Source organism: Archocentrus centrarchus, chromosome 7, assembly GCF_007364275.1.
Source record: "Archocentrus centrarchus isolate MPI-CPG fArcCen1 chromosome 7, fArcCen1, whole genome shotgun sequence".
In the NCBI taxonomy this organism is placed as follows: Eukaryota; Metazoa; Chordata; class Actinopteri; order Cichliformes; family Cichlidae; genus Archocentrus; species Archocentrus centrarchus.
The window spans coordinates 22,101,472-22,124,888 of record NC_044352.1 but is presented as its reverse complement, the minus strand read 5'-3'; the positions used below and the strand labels follow the sequence as shown (position 1 = coordinate 22,124,888).

Sequence of the window (23,417 nt, the reverse complement as noted above, 5' to 3'; positions counted from 1 at the left end):
GGCCTGGGTTAGCTGGGAAGGACGGAGGCCTTGGAAAGGATTGGGGAGGGGTGAGCCTGATTGTGGTTGTTGAGTCTCATAGCTAAGAAGGACATGAGCCGGCTTCTTATCACCGAGGTACAAACCAAAGACAATCATCTTGTGCTTATCCCTAAACTGGACATTACTGCCTCTTTGTCACTGGACACAGTGACCCAGACACTGGGGTAGCTAATATGTGTTGTTAATCAAATACTACCAGCGACTAACATTATATATATATTCATATAAAATTCTATAATAATCAAACTTCTACTAATGCTGGCTACTAGGGTTGGAATTTTATTCTGGGTCCAAATATGATACTAGGATTTACGCAACCTCGAAGGCTAAAAAAGTAATCCAAAGACTGCAGTTCCAGGAGTGGCCACTTGAGGCTGGCTTCAAAAATGATTTGGCCCCCGTAGACTGTCAATTGTCCAACTAAAAACCATATATTATATATATGGAAATTTTTTAATGGAACTATCTGACAAATGATAATACCCACTCTGTAAGAAACTGGAAAATGCATTATTTTATTAGTGTGTTACTTAGCACTAGTCAGCTAGCCTTAGCTGATAACTTAGCCACCTGACTTCTGGCTCTTTAAAAAAAAAAAAAAAAAAAAGCATCCAAAGTGGTAATGCTGAGGCTTACAAAATCCACAAATTAATGGGTGATGTCACAGCAACTATGTCCTTTTTTTATATTCAGTCTATGAGTTTATGTAGTGAAAACAAAACAACATATTGTTATATTACACAAATATTTCAGGCTACATCGACATCTAAGCTCCACTACAGCTTTCTTTTAGTGCTCTATTAATGTTCAAATATAATTATACTATTGTTTAAAAAGATCCCCACTGCTCTGCAGTATAATTATCTGTGAATTAATTTTAGATAGATTTATAGTTATTGAAATACGTATTTATAGCTTAAACAAAAATAGTCAGTTTACTATAAAAGCTTGTGCTCCCTTCTACCAATTCAGTACAATTCAAAATAGCCCAAATACATGAAAAGACTTCTGGTGGCACTGGGAGTCAACTCAATATAAATGCCCAGTAGTGCCCTGCTGTGGCATTGGCACGTGGAGCTGAGGTGGCGGGGCTGGAGGTCACAGTGTGAGCTGGCAGAAGCTGGCAGCCCAGGCACCCTGACGCCATGTCTCACACCACCGCTGGGAAAGTGCTGACAGACAGACAGCAGGGATGTGAAGGAGGAGGAGGAGGAGGAGGAGAAAGAGCAAGAGAGAAAGAGAAGGGAGAAAGACAGGGTGCAAGTGCTATGAAACATCTGGTACGCACAGGTTTACTACCCTCATCTGCGCAAGACAATAGCCTGAACACACACAGCCTGCTCCAACCTGCACAGGTGGCCCACAACAAAATTCAAATACTACCAGACAGTATGTAATATTCAACAAGCAGAGAGGAGAAAGGCATGGAGATGGGAAAAATGCTGAAAAACAGGCAATGAGTAAAAAAAAAAAAAGAGTAAAAAAAATAAAAACTACTGTACATTCAGACCCAGACCTAAATAAGGAATCTTTTGCCTGTTTATTAGAAGCAGCGGAAGCACAATTGTCATGCTACTCACAGTTAAATCCAAAGGCAACATGCAAGCAGGAACCCTGCAAGTGGACGGGGTAATGAATAAATACAGAAATAGATACATAAATAAGTCAGAGTAGCCCAGCTTCACTTCTCCTGGTTGTGCACCCGCTGTACAGGCTGACATGAGGTCGATAAAGTAGCCAAGGGAGGAAAGACAATGAAAACTGAATATACAGGAAGTCTGCCGTGTTACATTTAGGGCTGCTTGAGAAAACTACTGGTTTTATTTACCCTTAATTTCCTAACTGTCATACATGGGCTGCTATTGCTGTAGCTTTCTCACTTTCCTAACTTCGAGAGATATTATTTACTTTTTAGAAGAAAAAAAAAAAATCAGACTAAATAAAATTTACATTTACAGTTTGTGTGGTAATTCCTACGTGCTTCAACAGAGGACACTTTGATACCGTGTAAGGCCAAAGCTCGTTATTTTCACCTGATTTCAACACACCGATACGACAGGACACGGTAAATATGAATCGCCTTGATCTTTACATGTGGAAATGATGAACATATCTCAAGCCAGATCTGAGCCCAACAGCTGGAACACTGCTGACCATCTCTCTGTTAATCCTGTGTTATGACAGGGAGTTAATAGACAAAACACTCTTCTGTGTGGAAACAATGAATGTCTCGCTGCTAGCCAACGCCCAATCAACTACTAAATTGCTGTGACTCTGTTGCCATGGGAAATGCATGTAAACAAGGCCAAATTTTTTTTTTTTTTTTTTTTGAGGCGGAAAGCTCCTCTAAAAAGCTATAAAACCTCCAAGCTCACTAATTAGTGCTTTAGGGGAGAGCCATTTCCAGTAATTTCACACTGTCTCTGACCCCTTACTGGCATAAGGCAATGACACAGTTGTTCAATAAAGCCAGAGGACAAAATGTCAAATGCAACAGACACACAGTCGCTAACTCAGCATCATCGGTGTCTTTCCCTCTCGTGCAGACTGAGTAGAAATCTCCTGCTAACAAATGAGCCCAGAAAAGACCTGCATTCATGCCGAGAACGAGGCCGCAGAGGCCCTCAGTACACAGTTATGTCAGAATTTTTTAAATGTTCATAAGTGTAAGCATCAACTGACTGCTAACTTTCATATGCAGCCTGTTGTCACTCTCAACCTGTAACAAACATTTGTCCTCAGTGGGCACTGAAGCGCACGCCAGCTCTCCTACATTGACTTAAAGTATAATTTTGGTATTTCAAGGAGAACAAACAATAAGATGGGATGTTAGTATTTTCTATTAGGTTTTCCCCTGATGAAAAGACAGGAAAAGATGGCCCCTTTTATGAAGAGCCCAAGTATGCGTGCTAAATTTGTTATGAAAGCCTTCCTCTCTTTACGTTAGCGTCTCTTTTCTAGAAGGAAGAGATCTGCATATAAAAGTAATTGTTGTGGATGGCTTAGAAACCGCTAAAGTGTCTTTGTGTATGTTTTGGCAGAGGTTAATAATGGGTATGGAGTAGTTTGTCTTCCAGAGGTTGCAGGTTGGAAGGCAGACGTCAGCAGGTGTAACTTATAAAATCCACAGTGGTTGCCAGGTAATTACCCAGACTCTCAGTCAGCACTTTTCAATCAAGCCTTGTTATCTACAGCCAAGTGAAACAAACACTAAGGTAGGCTTTGTTTTTCCCTCGAGAGAGACGCTAAAATCTTAAAACTGCCCTCCCATTTAAAAAAAAAAAAAAAGATAAAAAATGACCCCATAGATTGGTGGTTATTCAGCCGGAGCTACATTTCAACATAAAGCTGGCTGTAGTAATTATGACGTGAGCGAACGAGGAAGTGAGGTGGTGCAATTACAGAGCTCTAAACTCTGCATAGGTAGGATGAATGATTTGACAAAACACTGAACTGACCGTCATTTGTGGTCCTGTCGCTAACCAAAAAAAAAAATCTAAATCTTTGTCCCCAAGAAGAAATCCATAAATTAGTGTCAGAATATTTCAAACAATCTTTAGCATGGACGCCAGAGCGATACCAAACTAGAGCCACATGCATTGCACTGTGATAACGATCATATGGTTGGTTCTGTGGTTTGGCTGCACTTCGGTCAGTAGTCGGTCTGTGCTTATTCAGCAGAACAAGTGCAGATCTATGAAGCGCCAAGAAAACCAATTGGCCGGTAAGACAGAGACTGCTAACATTAATCTGATTATGGTGGAGCGTCTTTGGAAATGAGAGGGTCAGACACTTTCTGACACATGGCACGTAAAACCATTTTACTGCAAAATGTGACGCTTTATGCAATTTCCATGCAAACCTGAACCGAGTGAAAAACAGGAGTGCCTGAAGTATCGCCCAACGTAATTCTACTGCAAGTTCATTTGCTGGGTGAAGCATTTTGCTGGGATCAAACGGGTAAATAACACATGGCACATCTGATGTGCTCGTGTAGATTGAAGTACAGTTACAGTAGGCAAGTTGCTGCAACCAAGTGGGTGTGACGGTGCTGCCGCCAGCTCTGATGATGTGAGGATGAGACAGCACAGATACACTCACATGTATACAGAGGCCCTGTATTTTTCACATCCATCGGCCAAATCCAATTTGTTAAGACCCTTCTACGACTCACTTACGAAGCTGCGGTCAATGGAAATCACATTTTCATGATTGGACATCCCATTATCCTGTTCGTCCAGACCCACATTGGGGGATAAAGCAAGGCTGAGACGGATACCCACGACAGACCGGAGCTGCGGCTCCAGCGAGTCCGTCGCCTTTCAAAGGGTAAAAGCCTGACATATTAGTCATAAGTGTTCTTTAAATTCATTATCATCTTAACACGCCAGCGGCACAAGTGTCAGGGGGAGGGGAAGCCCTCTTAAATGAGGTTAGTGGATCCATTTAAAGCTTCACAGTTGCCGTGCTGTCCGCTGTGTCACGCGTAAATCTCACGACATGAAAAACATCCCCTTCTTTAATGAGCTTGCACAAGCTCTTATAATGCAGCTGGGGACTTTCTGAGGTTAATCAATGAACAGGCTCTGTCTTAAATCAATAATCTGTCTGATTTCGGAATATTACAGTTTCCGTACATGCCACGCAATCCCAAAATTCCACAGTGACAATGAAAAAATAAAAAAGATTTAAAAAAAAAAATTGCAAGCCCATCTCGGCTTGGAGTTTGTTCCTAACCACACTGACTGCACACCGCCAGTGACAGAGAGTAACATCATCGTAGCCTTGCATGTCTTTGTTTGCATGTATGAAAACGTGATTATTCACACGCATCCAAACCGGTCTCAGTAAAGCTGTTCCCACTTTATTGACAAACTAAAATGCTGCACAGCACATCTTCATTAAATTTACTGATGAACACAAAAACACGTTTGATTTCAAGAATAAACCCCCAATCACTATGAAACCATCTGAGATGCATGCATCAATACATACTCTGGTGGTATTATTATTATTATCATTATTATAGTTTCATACCAGTTATTTCTTAAAAATAAAAATGGCACAACTCAAAACATCCTGCTTTCCCTCCAGATCTGAGAAAAATAAAAGACTAGTTGTGTGAATGATGAGGACCCAGGGAGTACACGTAGAGGCGCTGTACTGTGTTTTTACCACTGCCAAAGTATCTTTGAGGCAGCATCTGCTACTTCTTTCTTTAATCTTACTTAGATTATAGTCTCAGTGTTGCTCAAGAACACTTCATAATCATTTTGACACATTCTTTAGACCAGCCGAACAAAATAAAGACAACATATGAATACAATGAATCTTTTCTATTATGATCAAACTGCTTCCTACCACAGCGTAGGATGAAGCAGACAGCAGTGACTCAGGTGATTCAGTCGTTCGATATCAAGTCAAGACAGATACAACGAGACTTGGCAGGAGCGGGAAAACGCAAACTAACAAGCCAATTAACACTGTGAGGGCTCAACAGCTTCCAATAGGAATCCCAAAGCAAAAGCCATGCGTGTATTTTTGAAAGTGGCTCTGTGTTTGTTTGTCTAAAAGTGAGCATTTAACACAGCAAAATGATCCTGAAACCACTTCTGATGAAAAATCTACACGTGTCGGAAGTACCATTAGTTTTTTTTAAGCTACATCCATCTGATATTTGACAGACTCTAAAGAGAAGCAAAAACAACGAAACAGATTAGTTACATTTTTTCTTTATATGGCGATTTCACCAAATCCTGTGCAAAAATTTAGTAAATAAAACAAAAAAAAAAATCTGTGCAATTACCTGGCAATTTTTGTGAAAGAGCACAACAACAACCAACTGCATGCAAGTCACAGGTGACTGACCTCTTTCTCATGATACTGTAATGCAGCTCATCCTCCTGCTTGATGTGAGCATGATCCCCACTGGCCCGGTCGCTGCCTTCACTGTCGTCACTGCTGAAAATGGAGGCCAGCTCCTTCTTGGGCACCCGGTTGGGTGGTAGGGGGATGGTGCGCTTCTCTGCCAAACGCCCGCGGTTCTGGAAAACACAGAAAAGGCGAGACTTTAAAAGCAGGATTCAGTCATTCCAGACACACTAAGTACTAAATGTGAGTTTACTATTCCACAAAATGAAACCCAAGTTATTTTAAGCAGCAACTCATTGAGTTTCAAACAAAAGCTCAACAAATGAACACACTGTAAGTACAAGCAGAACACCAGCATTCTTTCAGTTTGGGATCTATGGGCCGTTTCTGTCTGCAAGTCTGGCTCTACGGGAGAAATAATTGGCAGGAAATTTGCAACGTCTGATTGTCCGACTTCACATTGATGGGAAATGATAAGGGGACGATCAGGAACCAACTAGAAATCAGGCGAAACTGTTAGAGCAGTAATCAGAGATTTTCTGGCTCTTGCCCTAAAATCATCACAGGCAGCACACACACAGGCAAAAGCTTCAGACTTGGAACAGGCGTTATCAAAGGAAATCCAACTTTCAGATACTGACATTATATAACGTTAGCCTCAATGTACAACGTGCAAGAAAACCCCCCTCCGTGCTCTTTGGCACAAAACTGCAAGACTACACTTTGACAAAGGACATGAAAAGAAACCCGATAAATGTTGGGAACACATGCTTTGGTCAGATGTGACCAAGATAAATTTATTCGTTCAGCGTGCGAGGACTGCCACAGTAAAGCACGGAGGTGGGAACACGATGATGTGGGGTTGCATGAGCGCAAAGGTGGTGAGGAGATGACATTTACAGATATCAGAGAGCCAGATTAACACCTGAATGTGTTACATCTGGAGCCTATCCCAGCTGTCATAAGATGAAAGGTGGGGTACACTGTATAATAAAAGATAAAGTTGTTTTTTTTTGAAGCACCTAAAGCAGACACTACATTTACCCATTACTGTCACTTTCTATTTGAAAAGCAAATCTATGTGGAAGGTAAATTGGTCGGTGAACTGAGTATTTTATTTTGTTCCAAAAGTGCCAGGAGTTAGCGGAGAAAAGTAGGGATTAAGACAAGAGTACGGCCACAGGGATATTGGGAAGTGAAGCTGGGTGACCTTTAATGTGACCCAAAGAGGTCACTGCAGATTAACATGACCCTATCACAGAGCAATGGGAGACGGGCGAGAAAAAGGAGCAGAGGAACAGCCTGGATAGGAAGACTGAGAGACGCATAGAGTAAAAGAGACTGAGTCAGGGAAGAAAATTGGAGAAGAGCAAGAGAACGATAGGCTGAGGAGAAAAGTTAACAAGGAGGAGAGGGAGAGCAGATGTGGGTTTGCACAGGAGGGAGAAAAGGTGAGAGAAAATACAGAAATAAAAGAGAATGTGGTGAGTCAAAACATGAAAGAGAGAAAGCTCCACAGAGGGAAGGTCTGTCCAGTGTGGGAGAATGGACTTGGATGTGAAACTATATTCCCCTCTCTCTCTCTCTCTCTCTCTCTGTGTGTGAGCCTACATCTCTGCTCTTACTCCTTCAAGCCCTCTAGCTATTCCTTCCACCACATGCAACCCCACACTCCACCACTCCTCCCTATTTCCCTCCTTCCCTCGCTCCATCCATCCCAGGAGGTGCTGTAGCATGAGTGGCAGGCGGGGGCAGAAGGAGGGATTTGGGGGCTCCTAGCCAAGAGGCAAACAGGTGCAGCCCCTCTGGAGTCTCTCAAATGGCACACATTAAAAAGCGTTGGGAGGGGACATAGAAAGATGAAAACATCCCCCAGGATGAGCAGGCCACAGATTTCTGCAAATTTCTCTCCTTTTCTGTGTCTTGCTTAAAAAATAAATAAATAAAATAGATTTTTCATCTTTTTCCCTTCCTGTTGGACCTTTCTGCAAGTTGTGCACCAGCATTTCAGGACAGTCGATCACTTTCTGATACTTCTGCTCCTTCCAGTCCAGGTCAACTTTGGCTCAAAGAAATTAATGCTGGAGCTCTAATAGGGTGTCAAGGGGCGTTGGGCGGGGGGCGGCCAAAACATCAAACCAAAAAAAAAAAAAAAAAAAAATCACTCCTTTATAGATGCAACCACATCCATCAGTCACACACACGCGCACACACACACACACACACACACACACACACACACATCTGGCAAATACAAATTCTCCACCTCCGGGTCTATTTATTGCGGTCTTTACCTTGTCAGGGAAAGCACACACGTGCACTACACCTGCACCGTGACATACACAGAAATGCACGCATGCTCTCACAGTCAAACACACCTGTTAATATTCCTTAAAATTCCCCTCCAAAGCGGGGGATTTTACTCAGTGCAAGCCAGCAATATAGTGTACACAAGAATAGTTTGTCGAAGAGCAGTCGTGACTGTGGCTGTGTGTGTGTGTGTGTGTGTGTGTGTGTGTGTGTGTGTGTGTGTGCGCGTGACAACCACCCACATGGCCGTGACATACCCAGGCTGACAGCCCCCCTCCCTTCCTCCCTCTTCTCTCCTCCCGGAAAGCCCCAATCCTTTCTTTAGTGGCACTGACGCAGAACTGGGGGTGAGCTCCCACTGCTTCCGGCAACACTTCCGCAGGACGGGGGAGGGCTCTCTGAAACAAAACATGAAGCCAAACACACCCCTGGCAGCCCACGTAGGAGCGCTCAAAGGAAGGGCGCCTGAGCGCTCAGGCTCGTACATGCACGCACAAACATGCGTGTGTGCCGAGCTGAGGCAACCTTACTGTGTGTGTGGTCAACCTCCTTTCAGCCATGGAAAAAAGTCTCTCATAAAAGTCCCACTAAAAGCACCTCTATGAATATCGCCTCCCACGCTTTCTGTCTAACAGTCAGCCAGCCAAGAAATATATCTGGGCTTCACATTTACACACACACACACGCATAAGGGACATACAGATCAACTGATTGCACAATCTAGACAGACAATTATAATGATCAAATCAGTACATAATACCAACATCCGGAAACGCACAGACACTCTGCCAATCACACAATATACGATGAAGCCAACACCAGCTGAACCTGAACTGAAATTTCTCAATGATTCAGACAGATCACTGCATGTTTGAGACTTTAAGGGCAAACAGCAGTGCAGGTGTTCATTATGCTATTATAGGTCAGCCATAATAAGAGACGTACTCTACATGAAACAGGTATTTCAAGCTATTTAGTGAGTGTCCCTTCAGCAACTACCGTATATATTTACTTATTGCAGCCTACATAGCACAACACCATCACTCACTTCCATTCATTCTAGGTAAGAAGATCCACCGATTAATTGGAATCAACAAATATCAGGTGGTTAATTTAAGGTGCACATGGATCATTTCAAGGTAATGTAAATTAAAATAAAGTTTTTAGTTGAGAAAAGGTAACTACTCTCTCTAGCTTAAAGAGCCTTCATGCTCAAAATCTGAGGTATATCGCAATAAATTAGGTTACGGTTGATTATTATTTGAGTATTAAATCAAGTACTAAATCACATCTCAACCACTTATTTTAAAATGAATAACTGCTAACTTTGTACAAACTGTGAAACTAAACGGCATCATGACTCAGAAACAGCTGTAAGATTATTTCAGATGAAGAATTTACTTCATAAAAACTGAGTAAATGTAAAAGGAACGCAGATCTGACTGGCTGACTGTATCAGCCGGGACAGTCCCACAGATTTGAGGCATGGGGGAAGCTCAGATATCTAGGTTAAGTAAGTTATTTCAACAAAGGATTTATAATTTGTATAAAACAATAATACAGAATTTTACAGGTTCTCAAAAAATTAGTCAAAATTGACACATAAGTGTGCACAAAATCATCCATTACAAAAGTATTTTAAGATGGTCACATCTGTTTTAGCCAGTGGATCAACATGTTACTTGCCCATGCATGTCCACCATCGCCATCATTGAGAACTGATGTGACTAGCAGGTGGGCGCTCTGACTGTAGCTGCACACTCATTGGCTAATGACTTCTGATTGACAAGTCATTAGCCAATGAGCATATCCTGGATCATTCTCCTTTCTGATACCTAGAATAACCAACATTTTAAAAAAACTGACTTAAATTTTTTTATTCATAATGACCCAAAATAAGTGACTGAGCCCATAAACTTGGCAGGAAAGTATTTACTGACGTCGTCTAAAGAACTAGAAGTCTTTTTGCAACCATAGCTGTGCCCCCACCCCACCCAGATGGCCTTTAAAGAAATTAAGTCCACTTGCAATCCTTTCCTTTAATTGCGTGTGGGCTTCAAGTCTAAATGTGCATCCTGATCACTTTTGTGCAAACACTGGGAATGCAATTTTACTACGTCATAACACTGAAATATTGCTCCCAACAAAGAACGAGTCTGAATTGCATGTAGTTGCATTAACGAGCAGGCACACGCACACACACACACACACACACACAAAGCCACCGATGAAACAACTAAGACAAAAGTCTATAAGACTTGCACTGCTTTATAGGGGATTTGTTTTTTTTTGCCCTGTTTTTTCCCCCACCGACAGAGCTTTTAATGAAAGAAAGACTTTCTGCATCCAGGAGCAAAAGGAATATAAGGACAAGGTTCACAGAGTTAAATATGAGAGGAAGGACTGTGAACTGCACTGGGGAAGAAGATGTTGTGAAGGCTCAGAAGTTTTTCAGAATGCACCAAATATAGACCACATACTTTCTCTGTTACTGTTGGGGGCATTAAGTCATGAGGTGCATTAACCTAAGACTGACCTATGTCTAAATGACATAATGCCGTCACTTTAACAGAATGATGAAGCCAGCGCTGACTTCCTGTGTCTGATAAGGGCTTTAGTGTGGTGGGCAGAGAATTACTGAAGTACTGAATGCAAGCTCCTGGGCTCACTAAATCATCTACAATCTCATGAAATGGCAGGAAATCAACAGCTTAACACAACCTCCAAAAAAATCCTCTCCTTACATTCTTGTTTTTTTTTGACATATAGGAGTAATACATTTTTAATATTTCAGTGAGCAATGTGCTTGCGTTTGCAGTCATATATACTCATAAATTCATTGTTTAAAAGCAGAATCAAAAAGCTCTCTTGGTGAAAAACAAAACAGGCTAATATCTGCAGCTACTGCACAGGTTGGCCAAAGACGTTCAAATAAAGGCAAAAATTATAAGGCAATCTAAGGTTTTCTCTCTAAATTCATTTTAGACTTTTAAATGAGCACTTGGTGGAAAAGAGGACTAATAAGTGTTTTTTTTTTTTGCCCCCCCCCCTTTCTCCTTGTATTATTTCCTGAAAGGTGCAGTGCCCCGCCGCTGGCTCCAACCGGCATTAGCAAGCACACACACACACACACAAACACGCACACACAGCAGAAGCCGCCCGTGACATTCCTGCAGCTGCGGCGCTCTCTCTCCCTCGCCCCTTGCACGCGCCCCCCCAGCGATCTCCCTGGGGGACGAATGCCTAATGAGTCACGCGCCTGTCTGCCGTTACCTCGCAGCGTGTGTGTGTGTGTGTGCATGTGTGTGTGGAGGCGGGATGGCGGGCCGACTTGGCGCGAGCACTAGGGGAAAGGGGGGGAGGGGGAATGAGAAGACGACAGAGAAGGAGAGGAAAAAAAAACGAGTGTGAGGAGGATGGGGGGGCGAAGCGGTCATTACCGTGCTAGCATAAGAGCTCGGAAACAATCCCAAAACAAACAATTTGTCTGCTGTGTGTTTACGCAAGCCTGAAACACAATTCATCACAAAATGCAAAATCTGCCTCGTGTACTCTCATCTCTCTGTCTCTGAGTCCAAAGCGCAGTAAAGCCGTCCTGACATTTTCACAGGTGCACCTATGAAAAGGTGATTAGCTACAAATTTGTCACCTTTGGTCAAACCGAGGGCGCTCAGTATGCAAACCCAACCAGCATAGCCCAACTACTGTGAATAATCAGATTAAGGTAATGGTTTGATTGAAGTGTTTACATGGTTCACAGTAATCAGATTTCCCCACTAATCTAATAATAAAGTTTATATGATTTGTTTGATAGTCAGGATAACGTCTGTAAGAATTTCTACTGGTCTGTAAAATCTCTTAATGGAGGCACCAGTCAAGAAAAAAGAAAAAAAAACCTGAGTTGGTAAAGTTGTTTTTGCTTTCCTACGTTATGTTTTTCTTCATCGCACGTCATGTGTTTGTAGAAAAACCCATTTCGTACTTTGTGACCTTTCTGCATGTTTTAGAAACAAAACTGAAAGAAATCAAAGGCGAAATATAGAGAAACAATGACGAGACTTCTACTTGCCTCAGTGGGCTACGGTGGCACCATCAAACTTACTGCATTACAGCGAACAGCAAAAATAAAAGATGGGTGAAACTCTCAGCGAGACATTTACAAAAGTGGGGAAATGAACACGCCTCCACACGCAGAAATGCACAGCACAACACTGCATGATCACTTATATACATTATATTTTGTTAGCTTAGTAACACTTATTGTAACTTAGTACTGCTCTCCTGTAAAAATCCCGTCAACCACTCAGATTTGTTCTCAGAATCATAAAGTTAAGTTTTATCATGTTCGCATGGCTGCCAGCTGAACCCTAACCCTACTTATTTCATAGCATATCCCATCAATACTGTAACATTTTTATTTGTAGATAAAGCTGCCTGCTCAGGATTAAACTTAAGCCTTAAGTGTAAAGCACCCCTCTTAATATTTTCTGTCTGTACACTGTTATAACCGTGAATACTAAGTTCAAATAATAAGGTTAGTCTATGCATGAGTGATCCCTGCAAGCAACAAGATCAGTTTCATGCATTTTTTTTTTTAAACTTTCATCTCTGTATGATGTCAGAGAGTGAGGATATTAATCATGTGGTCACCTCATGCACATGGCTTTGGCTGTGGGCACAGAAGCCCTACCCGACTACTATACGAATATTTACGAGGGGCAGCCACTAAGAAAGGAAGTTGGCTTCGTGGGAGTGACAAGGGAGCTAAAACAGTTTGCTTCAGATGGTAGATGAGCTGAAGGACTGAATCGAGGCACTTTGAACAGTGATCGTACAATGATACAAACATGAGCTGCAAATGAGCAACGCAGGTCCCCTTTAAAATTTCTGGATGGTTTCACACCTGTTGTTATTGGTGTGTGTGTGTGTGTGTGTGTGTGTATGTGTGTGTATTTTCATCCCAGCAAATAACATGAACACAAACATATGTATCTTTAATGAAAGAGCATATAAATAACACAGCAGCATCAGGAGTATGGAGGTCTTGAGTAAATATGGAATTTTCCAACATATTCTCACATGCAAATGTTGAAGATGGTTCACTAAAGATCTTGTCTGTACATTATCCTCCAAGCTTTTGTTGACAAAGGTGTTATTACGGGGTGTCTTTAAAGGTCAGTATTTTGGTTAAATGATAAATATCGCTTGAGTGGCTCCTCGTAGTGTCCACTCATTTATACATATTGTATAGAAAATGTGTTATATTTGTAGAAAGAACTATAAATCTGCAATGAGACTGTGCACAAATGCACCAACTTTTTAAAGTAAAAGCTCCTTATGAGTGCGAATACACTTTGAAAAATTGATCTGATTGTGGATGGCAGTGGGCACTTGTGTGCATGTGTGTGTGTGTTTTTTTTTTACATATAGTCTTTAGGCAACACTTGGTTGTTCAAGACCATGTGAGAAAGAGAAAAAAAAAGTGAGAAAGCACTGTAGGACAGGCAAGGCATGCGACCAAGACCCAAGCCTCCACCACACATACACACACACACACACACACACACACACGCTTTCCTGCACACTCGGCCCCCACGCGCTGAGCCAAGCGGGCAGTTGCAGCCCAGTGGAGCGGCACAAGGCAAACGGGGTGGGGGGGAGGAGGAGGAGGAGGAGGAGGAGGGGTTGAGGTGCACAGAGGGCGAGAGGCGGCGAGGTGGAGGGGAGGCTGCAGGCTCGGCGCTGGGAGGTCAGTGCCGGTGCAGTCAGGCGTGCGAGCGCGCCTCTTGCCCCCCCCCCCCGTTTCTTTCCTCCTCCCTCCCTTATTCTCTCTCTCCCTTTCCATCGCTCTGTCTCTTTCTCTCTATGTGTTTGTATAGGCCCACTGAGGTCGCCACAGGGGAGCTTTACAGACAGGTAACGACCGTGGCTTTCTTTCCCCTGACAAACGGGGGGGGGGGGGATAGAGCTGTGGTTGGTAAATTCAGGTGGTATTTTCTGTTGTTTTTGCACAGTACAGTTAAACCTGAGCTTAACAATTACTGGAATCTCATTTAAAGTTCAGCAAATATGGAATAGGCCCATTAAAATGGACAATTAAATAAATATCCTTTCTGACAAGATTTAGAGAAGTCAGGTGTACATGCAGCTACAGCTCATTTAAAAAATACAGGTATCAGTAATTTGAATGGTGAGCACTGGTTAAGTTGTTGGAAAGAAAAGCTGACTACCCTCATTTATGCTGGTGAAATAAACTGTAGCCAAGAGTAAACAAGGTTCATCTGCCTTAAATATTTATTATACAGACCTTAATTACATCTGCAGCATCAAAAACTAATATTCTATGTCTTTACATTAAATATACAGCTAATCACCAAACTCATTATTAAACTCAATATTAATAATCAGAACCTTGATCCTCCACCAAATACATAAAAGAAAAATGGGAATCAGAATTTAACATAAAAATCACAGATGAAGAATGGCTAAACATGTGGAGGGTCCATACCACAACCACAAATTCAAGGATCTGGAGGGAATTCTCCTGGAAAAATTTAATACCTTTTTTTATCTCACCCAAGGTCAAAAGTAAACAGTTAAACAAAAGTGTACCCTGCTGGCGAGACTGTGGAAAATTTGAGGCAGATCTGGCACACATCTTTTGGAAATGTGATAAAATAACAATTTTGGAAGATGTTAAGTAATTCACTCCTGAAAATACTTGGTTACAAAATTCCTATGACCTGCACCACACTATACCTGTGTAATTTTCCTGAAGAAAGTATACAAAAAAAGGGACAGATATTTGGTTAAAATACTACTAGTAGCTGGTAAAAAGGCAATTACAAGGAAATGGGGGGGAAAAGACCCCCCCTACTATGGACCAATGGATACAGACGGTAGAAGAAATTCAACTTATGGAAAGATAACACACCACTTAAAGCTACAAGAAGACCAACACCAAAAGAAATGGTCAAAATGGACACTATACAGAACAATCTTGATTGAATAAATGAAAAGAGGAACATGGACATTTGCTTGGACTGCTGCTCCCAACTGCCGACTATGGTTATATGTATATGGATGTTTTGTTTGTAACAGTTTGTTCTGATTATAAAAATATGATAAGAAAAACAAAGTGGAAAAAAATAAAATAAAAATAATCAGAACCTTAATAGATCTTTTCAAACTGGTGAATTTTCTTCATTCTTTGCATGTGTACAGATATGTGTGTATTTGAGTATATTGAAAGATGTCTGCAAAAGTCTGATGTGACAGATCAGGCCTGAAATAATCAGAGGAAATCACACGTCAAAAAAACACAAGCCCTTTATTCCACACACATTCTCACACACACAAAGATGTCGGGGAGGAGGGTTTTTCAAGAAATATCGCCTTAGCTTCACTATGACAAACCACATTTGGTAGACAGACAGCTGTTCCAACTTATTTTAGGGGCATCTTAGCAGTGTCCGCACCCACACGCACACATACATCCACTACAGTGCAGCAGGAAGCTTGTACGTACAAACTGCCACACACATTCAGCTCTCAGTCTTTGGCATCTCTGCTGAACAGGACGCTAACAGAAGCTAATGGGTGATTCGCTAAATTAAAGTGTTTATTTTAACTGAATTATTCATAGACGGAGAGACAACAAGGGGCACAAAAATGTTTTTAAGTGTGCATATGTGGCTATGATTGCATTTCTGCATGTCCTACCCACATTACAACTTTAATGTATCTCTGTCAGTAAGAAGGTTAATGCACATATTGGAGGCTTTAATATCTAATCTAATGTCACAGCAAGACAGAGTGAGACGCACACCAAACTTGTGCACTTGGCACAACCACAATTCTGCAGACTTCTAAGCCAATGACCTATTCCATTGTTACCATAGCAACATAGCATCAGCAACATGCGTGCATGCGTGCGCACGAACACAGAACATATCATACAGTGGACAATTTATCCATCACAGAGCAGATCATCGCCCTGTATTTCACTCAGTGTGGAGCATTTTAACTTTAATTACCTTCTCCGTTCTTACCCAACTGGAAATGGGTGTTATGAGCGTAATAAGAAACAAGTTCTATGCAAAAAGTGTGTATGTGTCTGTTTGTGCAGATATGCGTGGCTGCGTGTTTAATTCCACTTTGCAAGAGAAGCCCTTGATTGGAGGAGGTCTTTACGAGCCGGAGGAGGGGAGTGTAATTTCCTCCCGGCCTCCGCCAGTTCCGCTGAAATAACAGAGCAGAGGAAGCCCAGCTCTCCCGGGAGGAGACACACACTCCCGAACACACTGATGCGCACACACACATCGAGCTGGCAAGTCAGCCGGTATCAGGCAATGAGAAACACAAATACAAACTAACACAAGCATATGTGCAGTCAAAAAACACAAATGCACAGAGCTAAGATTAAGTATTATATAGGACATGCAAAAGACACACGTACACACCCAATAAGGAGCATCTGAAAACCTCGAGGACTAACTGTAATACGAGTAAATGCTAATATGAAGGAGGAATCATTTAAGCAACTTATCGTTATTACACAACAGAAGTTAACACACCTTGACAGTGGGTCATAAAGGAATTGATCTCATAGAACAACATTAGCAACATATTTAATCCCTAAACTGTTGAGTGTAACAGTCCAATTTGTGTCGTGTTGTTATTAAACAGCTTGTGCCCAGGCAGACACGGCAAATTACCTTCCCTGAGTTCTGTGCAGGCAGGTGAGACGTCTTCCCACCAGCTGCTGCACTTTTTCATGATGGCTTGCCTCATGCCTATAGCGAAACAAGATCACTCAAAGTTCAGCCGTCAAACTTTCAAAATAAATGTCGGCATGAGGTAATTTGTGTCAGTAGGCAGGCACATAGTGCGTGTGTGTGTGTGTGTGTGTGTGTGTGTGTGTGTGTGTGTGTGTGTGTGTGTGTGTGTGTGTGCAAGAGAGAGAGCTCATCAGTGAGGGAGTGCTGGCTGCCATGCCCTGAGGGGAGTCAGTGGGGAGAAAGGGAGACGCCAGTACAGGCCATACAAGTCCTGCTGCCTTCCCTCCTCCGCCTCACATGGGACTGCCAACATACTCAGCCTGTGTGTCTGTGTGTGTATGCGCGCGCGCGTGTGTGTGTGTGCGCGTGTCATAGAGGTATTCGCTTGGTGGGCTTGACTTTAGGCTTCACCACCAACCAAGAGGCAGAAAAGGCTACAACAACAACCTTAAGGCTCTCATATCTCTGCTTACGTCAATAACAAAGTTTTCTCCGTCACAGCTGTAATTGAAGTGGAACTGTACAAGCCATAGCAAGCCAAAAGCCAATGATATCAGTAATGAGCCTAAGCACAAGCAAACATGCTCAGATTCTCAAATCCTTCTGTAAAAAATAACACGTCTATTTTTCCTGCCCCCAACCTCCCTCAGGTAATTTGTTTTGGCTGAACTCAATGTGTCAGGGTGCAGGTCTTCATTCTTGGCTGTAAAAAATGTCACCAGTTTACCTGTATCACTCAAACACCTCCGGCTTATCAAAACCGCCTTTGCCTTGCGTGCTTCGCACACAATAATCAGCAGTAGCCACGCTCAGTAGCTCGCTAAGCCTCTTACACCCTTCCCTCAAGATTAGAGCTTGGGAGCGACAACAGATGCGCTCCGCGGTGATAAAAACACACACGCAAAGACACACACTCACACTCAAAACCCGCTGCACCTGTGTGAACAGATTTGGCGGCAGTGAGCCCGCAGTGTGCTTGCTCAAAGCTGACACACACACACACACACACGCACACACACTGTGGTGATGCTATAATCGTGACACACCTGCAAGGCCTCAAGGTTTGGCACTGTGCCCCTGGCCGAGCCCTGAGGGAGGCACTAGGCAAACAAAAGTTCAACAGTCAGGTGAGGAAACTGACTCGGTGAGACAGAAGAGCCTGACCAACGATACCTAACGCCAGGCATTAGACCTGGACAGCTCAATGCCCCTGAATAAAAGGCTGTTTGATATGCCACATCTGTGAAAGGCTGAAAGTGGATTTGATATTCATGCTGAGGAAAATTACCATCAAAGCTGACATGTTTCCCTGTAGGGTCTCTTCCATCAAGGTTACAAAGACTGCTTCACAATATACTCTTACAGACAGCCCCCACTAGTAGAGTCAAAGCTGACAACAAAAATACCAATAAAATACTTGTGTGTCTTTTCCAGCTCTGGTCTAAACTAAACTATAGGCTATAAGAAAATATAATAAACAAAAGGATCAGGGGGGGAAGAAAAAAAAAAAAAAAAAAGTACAGACTGCAATACCCTTTAACAAGATTTTTTGGGGGGGGAAATAACATAAATAAAACTGATGTGGGTCAATATGCCAGCCAAGAAAGAGCAAACACTCATCTTTGATTTAACTGAGCAGAAAAACAAACATATTTATTGCTCATCTGCAAAAGATAAAGAAAAATCCTTTGACACAAATATTTGTATTATACCAAATCCGTGCTTTTAGACAAGCTATAACCTTCACCACCGATGAGATAATTCCTCACCACCACAGTAACCCTACACACTGAAGAAAAAAAAAGTTGCCTTCAAGACAAATAAAGCTACAGTCACTCAAGCAGTGTTCACATACCTGACTCATAGACATAAAAGATACAGAAAAGCACTGCAGCAGTGACACCAGGGCAACAAATGAAATATTCTTACCACTGGGGATGAAATTCGACAACCAGGACAATCACAGATGGGTGGGTGCACCTGTAAGATTCCTTTGGACATAAGAGTCTTGAGACTTTTTCCTGGAAACAAACAAGAGAGACACATTCAAGGAACATGCACCATATCCTCCATCAACTAAACTCATCTCCTGTCAAGTGGGATAAGCTCCCACTAACTTGGCAGAATTCATGTCAGAATTTTAAGACAAATATTCCTAAATAACAAAAAAATTAATTAATTAATAATAATAATAATAATAGATAATGAACACACCCTATAGCTGAAGGACTCAGTTACCTGCAAAGACTTGAGTAATATCTGTATATTGTTACCATTAAGTCGAGCTGCAGCCACTGTTCAGGGTTGCCAGCCAAACAGAAGCTTACTGTCATCTGTCTAGTTTAATCGTTATATTAAACTATAAGACTATCTTTTTTTGACCCGTGGGCGACATCCTCCCCCCCACACACACACACTTCTTAATGTGTGTCAGTTTTGCCTCAGTAACCTTGTGTGTGCGTGAGTGTGTGGCGCGAGGGCGTGCGCACTATGCGTAGTTACTGCATAAAAATACTTTGCTATAAATGCCAACCTAAAAATCGCAGGAACAATATCAGTGCTGATGAGATTTTAGTTTATGAAAATCACTTTCAAAAAAGAGTCAGCAGCAGCTTTTAATGACCATTAGAACTGCATACCCAGAAAAAAAAAGTCGCATTAAACATTAACTGTGATGTTAAATGGACACAAAATATCATTTCATCAAGTCTCTTCAAATCTAACATGCATTGCGTAAAAGTGAACACCCATGCACAAGTGCAGCTGCACCTAGCGGAAGGATTTATCCCATAATGTTAAAAAGAAAAATATTTGAACTGTCACAGATTAAATTAAACTACGTCTAACTTTTCACCTCAGTCCAGTGCAGCCGACTCCAGATGCCCCGGCTTGGTGTGTGATCGCAGCCCAAACTCTGTGTCAAAGGCTCGGAGGGTATGTGGAGGATATGCGCCTTTTCTCATCTGTCTCCTTACGCACTGACTGCTGTAACCCTTTCACTCCAAAACTCAGTACCGAACCACAAGACTCAAGTTCGTAGCCACTGCATGCGCCGTCTATAAAGCCTCTAATTTACTGTGTTGTGTCCTTCTTCACCCATAAACCTTCAGAAAAGTGAACATAGTTCTTACCTTTGTGTCTGATACTCCGTTTCCAATCTTTGGCAGTCTCCCGTCCACTGACAAACTGGAACTCATTGGGGGTGAGCCACTCGCCCCTGTATTTAATTGAAGGTCCCTTACTACCTTGACACAGTTTATTGATATAAAGCAAAGCCTTGTTTTCCCCGCACTCCACCTCGATGCAAGGCTCCCCGTTGTCGAAGAAGGGCTGAAAGTCGGGGATGGAGGAAAACCTCTCTACCATTAAGTCGTCCGTGTGATGGTGGAGGTGCTGGTGATGCAGCGGCGAGTCGTGGAGCCCCAAGTACGCGCGGTGATGGGCGAAAATGTGGTCGTAGGGCGGCGGATGCGGGGTCACCACGGGGATAGCGGTGGCATTTAAAGGGGCCAAGTATTCGGAGGGGTTGAACGCAGTCAATGCCATGTCGTCTCCATCCAGCCTCTCCTTCTTGATGGCAGGCATGTTAGTGGGAGCCGAGCGCCGGTAACAAGTGAAAAGCTGCTCGCCCGATCCAACTTGAGCGTCCTCTTCGTCTGTGAGTTGGGCTGACCCAGACTTGGAGACGCGCCGCTTGGTTTTACGCAGTCCCGTGTCGCCGAGAGACAGCGGTCTGATGAAGTTGCCGGATAGATTCCCATTCAGTAGTTTCCAGCTCGCAGCGGCAGCAGCGCTCTCCGCCAGCCTCACAGCTCCTACCTCCCACATTTAATCACACTCGCTCTGTTAATACCTGACATGCTGGGCAGCCCTGAGCCCTTTACATTATGCTACCTGCTCTAATCACTAGCAGCCACGTTTTACATCGTACTTCTTTGCACTTGAGATTTTTTAAAGTAAGGTTGTTGCTTTGTTTTCTTTCTTATTAAAAAAAAAAAAATCCACCGAGTCGAGGTAAATGAATCGGCAGTGCAATCTTCAAAAAACAAAGCACAGCGATTCTGTTGTGGAAACTTGTGGGTGTGTAGCGAGATCAGATTTTACAGCCAACGATAAGAAGCCGATAATAGTGCATTTATTATTTTAATTAAGCCAGCGTGACATATGTCATTCATCAGAAACACGAGCCAGGAAATATATATATATATGTGAAGCTTAATATTCCCCGGTGTCTGCGCAACGTTGGTGCAGTTTGAAGTTTGCACAGAGTTGTTAGTTTTTTAACCCCTGTGTATGTCGCTGAAGTCACGCTGAAGTTCATAGACCCAGACCAAACAAGATTTGCACTCTCCGCCGCTTCTCAACTTGGCCCATTTAAACAGCGGAGGCTAGGCGAGAGCCACACGGAGGAGGGGGGACCGCGAGGGACGGCGCTTCGGTGCGTAAAACGGAAGAACCACCACGAGGACGCATGAGGAAGTGAACTGCCTCCACCTATTTATCTAATTCTTAAACTTATTTCATCTCCATCCTTCTATTTAGCCAAAGCTCATAATCATGTAATTATTCAGTGCAACGTTTATCCAGAATCACTCTCACACGATTTAATAACTCAGGTAGAATTCACCCTAAAACATGCTGTCATATCATTTTAAAGTTCACTATAAAATACCTGCTCCAAATTTTGCTTTGGCCTTCAGGGCCAATGATTCCTTCACACGCACAGCTTATAATCACTTCATCACATATAATTTCACAGCAGTCCTTTCACTATTAACCCAGTCTATACAAAGAAATGGACTGTTGGACAGACGTCACAGGCCACCAGACCTGCCCATGGCAGGCAGCAGCCAGAGATCCACATATGTCCTCTGCTGTGTTGCCTTTTGGTGTCTAAATTCAACCATCTATTTGTTATACTTCACCTACGATGACCCCTTTCTGCCCTCTCCTGCCACACATAAACTACTCACCTGCCGCAGCAGCTTTATGTGAGCCACCGCTGCCAGTGCTGAACCCATTTTTAGCTGTTAAACTCTTAAAATGTTCTATTTTGGTGTTAAACAAGTACAGTTAACCTTGCGTTTCTATTTATTACAACAAAAAATAAAGCAAAAGTAGACTGATATTATTTTTCAGATATTACAAAATGGAAATGACCATTTCAAAAAGGAAAACAGTAAGCTGGCAGACGTGTGCTTTTGATTCTTGTGACGAGAGTCCTGCTGTTAAATTACATCCAATTTTTCTCTAATACATGCGTTTTTTTTTTTTGCATTTTCTCCTTTATTTGATAGCTACTGTCAAGATATAGACAGGAAATGCAAAGTAAGATAAGTGGTGTGACATGTAAAAAGGGTCAAACTATGGACCCAAAATGTGCTTTTGTGGTTTAACAGACTCAATACAGCCATTAATAAAAGGTGGTTTGTTCTCATATCTCAATCATCTCAATCATCATGTAGCAAATTTTAAAAAGAACTTGGTCTTACGTGTAACCACCGCCACAAACTTTGTTGCTTTAACTGGAGTATAACCCAAAACCTGGAACCATATTTTCTGAAAGCACTTTCTCTCCACGCTGTCTGCAGGGTAGGCTCCCCTGAGCTCCTGGAGCTTATGAGCAAGACCACATCTGACCCCCATCAGCGAAGAACCACCCAGGTGGATCCACCACCAACACATGGAATAGCCATTCCAGCAGCAGAGGTGGGGTCTAAAGCTCTGTGTGTCGAGAGCTTATAAATCAGGCCAAACTGCCTCTGACACAGACAGGAAAGAGGCAAGCCACACCGCAGGCGGAGGCACTGCACGGGAAGGCCGGAGTCCACAGCCCGGGCCAGAACTGGCATAAAGCCGCCAGCAAGGATCGGGCAGGCAAACACACAGCAGACATGTCTGAAAACAGATGCCAGCTACCTCACCGAAGATGATGACAGACTGTAGATTGACATTTTCCCCTTTGGATATGAGAAGCTGTGATGTCTGAAGGGAAAAGTAATGGAATTAGTGGGTTTGTGGATTTAGGAAGAGACCAAAACAGATGTTACACTCACAGCTAAGGAAGAAAAAGGTGACCTGAGATCACTTCTCCCAAAGCCCGTCTGAAAAAAAAAATCAGATCAAACATTTTTCAGCTAAACAATGATGCATCTTTGCAGATGATGGTGAGCACGCTCAAAAAATGTCGCACTGACATTAATTATGAACTGCTGACATTTGTGGCATGTGTTTAAAAAGTCGTTTCTAGGAAGTGGAACGCTGCGTTTCAGATTAGAAGCTCTGATACTTTATCAAAACAGGCTTCACCGCCGCGAAATGTCTCGATGGAAACCTTGTTGATAAGTGCGTTGGCGATAGAGGCAGCACCATCGGGAGAGCCCTGATGAAACTAGTCATAAAGGGGACACCCAT

At 42.6% G+C, this 23,417-nt stretch overlaps 1 protein-coding gene across 1 annotated transcript in view; it reads right to left on the bottom strand.

The window, feature by feature from the left end:
• The window catches only part of samd11 (sterile alpha motif domain containing 11), a 48,216-nt gene extending 27,291 nt beyond the window's left edge, over positions 1-20,925 (bottom strand). Inside the window, 3 exon segments of the mRNA XM_030733317.1 lie at positions 5,911-6,086; positions 18,933-19,024; positions 20,135-20,925. Coding sequence (XP_030589177.1) covers positions 5,911-6,086; positions 18,933-19,024; positions 20,135-20,831 — 965 coding nt within the window. The 5' untranslated portion in view covers positions 20,832-20,925.
• Between the last annotated feature and the right edge of the window lie 2,492 nt (positions 20,926-23,417).